This window comes from Otolemur garnettii, unplaced genomic scaffold (genome assembly GCF_000181295.1).
Source record: "Otolemur garnettii isolate 467f Iridium unplaced genomic scaffold, OtoGar3 scaffold00060, whole genome shotgun sequence".
NCBI classification, from domain to species: Eukaryota; Metazoa; Chordata; class Mammalia; order Primates; family Galagidae; genus Otolemur; species Otolemur garnettii.
In genome coordinates, this window is record NW_003852455.1 from 11,051,137 (window position 1) to 11,054,926 (window position 3,790).

The window sequence follows — 3,790 nt, forward strand, 5'->3', positions numbered from 1 at the left end:
GTTGCTGTGAGCTGTGATGCCACAGCACTCTACCCAAGGGGACAGCTTGAGGTTCTGTCTCAAAAAAAAGGTCAGACTACCAGACACAGAGCTTTCTAGGACTAACGATTACAGAAGAAAGATTACCTAACAAGGGTGAAGCAAAAAGTGAAGTTTTTCAACCTTTACTTACAGGAGAATCTCACAGATCCTGTGGCCCTTCTGTCCCATAGAATCCAGATATTTAAGACACTTCTTTCTTAGGTCTATTACCTATAATGAGAAAATGCAACACCCAGAAACATCTTAAATGTAATAGGAGAATTTTAGTTCTAAAAAGAAAAACATTAAAAAAAAAATCAATACAGGTACCAGCATAAATCTATTTCTGCAACATTTTTAGTTTAAAAAAAGAAACAAGTTTAAAAATATCACAGGGCAGCACCTGTCGCTCAATGAGTTAGGGCACCGGTCCCATATACCAAGGGTGGTGGGTTCAAACCCCACCCCAGCCAAACTGCAACAAAAAAAAATAGCCAGGCGTTGTGGCGGGCACCTGTACTCCCAGCTACTTGGGAGGCTGAGGCAAGTGAATCACCTAAGCCCAAGAGCTGGAGCTATGATAACACAGCAGAGCACTCTACTGAGGGCGACAAAGTAAGACTCTGTCTCTAAAAAATAAATAAAAAACAAAAATAAAAATATCACAGACAGTATGAGTTTAAAATTATGAATTTTTATTCCTAGAGCTAGGCCTACAAACTTATTTGCCAAAACATTAGCAGTGCTCCCAAAATAATGAGATTTTTTTTTGCCTTCTTTGTACCTTTATTTTTCTACAACAAACCTGTATCATCTTGTAAACAAAACTAAGTAGATATAATAGCCCTATGGATACTGAAACTCTATCTTGTTTAAAATATTAGTTCTTTAATTCAAGAACTAAAGGGCAAAAAATGCTGTTCTCTGGACAGAAAAGAGCAGCATTATTTTAAAAACTAATCTTTATCCAAATTCCAACAATTAACCCTTTCTACTTACCACCAGACTCCAATGTACCTTCCGATGAATAGGCACCAGAATAAGTTCTTGTTCAAAGAGATTTACTCCTTTGGTCCATCTTTTCACTGCTTGGTAACCCCCAGACTTTAATTTAGGATAGAAGAAAGTACTGAATACGTGAAGTGCTGGATAGCCTTGCTTTTTATTTCTTTCTACTAGAAGATTCATGTAAAAATTAATGACCTATAAAACACCAAGAAAGTAAAAGTTGGAACATGGCAAGTATATTATTAAAACTAAATTTCTACCTGAGTAAGGATGAATTAAAAGGTAAGGTACTAAAAAGGAGTATAAAAGGACTGTTTATAGCAAAAGAAAGGGAAAATATTCATCAGTGCAAAATGGAAGGGCTTAAAAAGGAATGAAATTGTACTTGAAACTGAAGCATGAGTAACACTTAACAGAACCAAAAGGAAGCAAAGGAGAAAATCTCTGTAATAAATAAGGAAAAGGTGTATAACCATGTCACACAAAAAATATGCACAAAATTAACAAGAAGTCAATTTTACTATATGTAAATTATACCTAAATTTTAAGATATTAACTGGAAAAAAACATATCATCATATTAATATTTTATTTATTTTTGAGTGGTAGGTACTTTTCAAAAGTAATATCTTTTTTTTTTTTTTTGAGACAGAGCCTCAAGCTGTCCCCCTGGGCAGAGTGCCGTGGCATTACAGCTCACAGCAACCTCCAACTCCTGGGCTCAAGCGAGTCTCCTGCCTCCGCCTCCCAAGTAGCTGGGACCACAGGCGCCCACCACAACGCCCGGCCATTTTTTTTTTTTTTGGTTGCAGCCGTCATTGTTGTTTGGCGGGTCCGGGCTGGGGATTCGAACCCGCCACCTTAGGTGTACGTGGCTGGCGCCTTAGCCGGTTCAGCTATAGGCGCCGAGCCAGTAATATCTTTATTTTACTTTTCCTATGATTCCAAAATAGCACGTTATCTTTATAATGTGAAAAAAAGTATTCTAGCTTTAAAAGAACCTATTAGCTGGTAACTAGTCAAAGAGAAAAGGAAGGAAGCAAGGGAAGATAAAGCAGCAACCGAGTAATTATGGAAAGAACCAACGAGAAAATTAAATTAGCAACAAGAACTAAGAGGCTTTGTTAAATATATAAGGATACAAGATGACAAACTGAGCAAAATTTTACAATTATCACCCAAGTGAAATAAAGAAAAAAACTATGTAAGGATCAATAAATCCCTTTATTGGCCGGGCACAGTAGCTCATGCCTGTTAATCCTAGCACTCTGGAAGGCCCAGGTGGGTAGACTGCTTGGGCACACGAGTTTGAGCCCAGCCTGAGCAAGAGCAAAGCCACCCCATCTCTACTAAAATAGAAAAACTGAGGCAAGAGGATCTCATGAGCCTGAGCTGGAGGTTGCTGTGAGCTATGATGATGCCATGGTACTCTACCCAAGGTGACAGCTTGAGGCTCTGTCTAAAAAAAAAAAAAATCCTTTCATTATTGAAAAAACAAAGTGACCCCTGTAAGAAGTAATCTAAAGCAAAGTACCACCTGGTGCTCCCTCTCACTCATCAGCTGCACTCCGTGTTTATACAGCGTTACTGAAGACTACTAAAAGAAGTGAGGGAAGCAACTAAGTACAGATATAGAAAAGAGAAATATTGCTAATTAACAGCTGAGTACAAACAGAATTAACTATCTTTTTAAGGTTTAAGATGTTTTTGTTTTAAATAAAACAAAAAATTGCTTTACTAATTCCTTATGATCAGGTAGAAATCATTTTGATTATGGGTAGTAAACAAACATAGTCAAGGGAGAAAAAAAACCACTTACTTCATCATTGAGCCAATGATAGTTCTTTAATGTCTGGATGTCTCCTCGAGTGATTCGTAATTTAAAAGCACTACTTAAGATCTCATCTTGTGGGCCATGGCCTAAGGCATTACCAATTTCCTTTTCCATGTCCTGAATTAGAAATTCCAGAGATTGCTATTTTAATATTGAGCCACTATCAGATACTGAAAGTCTGAGACCGAAAAAAATTTTTCGTGTCTGTAACACTTGACTCTTGAGAAAAATATCAAACACCTACTAAACTGCAGTACAAAATACAGATATTTAAACTCACTACAAAGCAGTCTTAATAATGGTTATAACAAATAATGGTTAATTAGCTTCTGGAAAACATAATTTAGTAATAATATTACTCTAAAACACAGTCTCAATTTTGTCCCACTCTCATGTCTCTAGCACTATGAGCTATATGCTCAAAGCACCTCCTTTAATCCTTACTTTGCAGAAGTATTATTACCATTTTACAGAAGAAAAAAATTGAAGCTCAGAGAATATGTTTTAAGTCATATAATTATTAAAAGGTAAGAATCAAGATTCGAACCTAGGTTTGACTAGCCTCCTAGCCTTTGTTCCTTCATAATACCAAAATCCTGATTTACCTCTTCATCTTTCACTTTCAAACATCACAATAAAATTAGGACATATAAGAGGTCGTATTATTATTCTCTACCCAAAGGGAACAAGCAAACAGGCAAAAGCTGGGAAACCAGGCAGCAGTCTAAATGACCCCTTACTGAATAAATGGGCTTCATCATACTAAAGAACTATGCAGATAAATGATTAAACTATAAAAAATGATCTACAAACCCAACAAACATTACTTTCCTCTGCTTCCTTCTACTGCACAGAGTGTTTTGGCATTTTATAGATCTTTCTCCACCAACATGTTCAATATATAGTAAGGGTTCAAGAGACTGTACTA

At 36.5% G+C, this 3,790-nt stretch overlaps 1 protein-coding gene across 1 annotated transcript in view; it reads right to left on the bottom strand.

The window, feature by feature from the left end:
* SENP2 (SUMO1/sentrin/SMT3 specific peptidase 2) overlaps positions 1-3,790 on the bottom strand; it is a 42,551-nt gene that overhangs the window by 7,924 nt on the left and 30,837 nt on the right. Inside the window, exons 12-14 of the mRNA XM_003792733.2 lie at positions 2,848-2,979; positions 1,021-1,224; positions 173-252 (exon numbers count right to left, since the gene is read on the bottom strand). Coding sequence (XP_003792781.1) covers positions 173-252; positions 1,021-1,224; positions 2,848-2,979 — 416 coding nt within the window. The remainder of the gene's footprint in view (positions 1-172; positions 253-1,020; positions 1,225-2,847; positions 2,980-3,790) is intronic.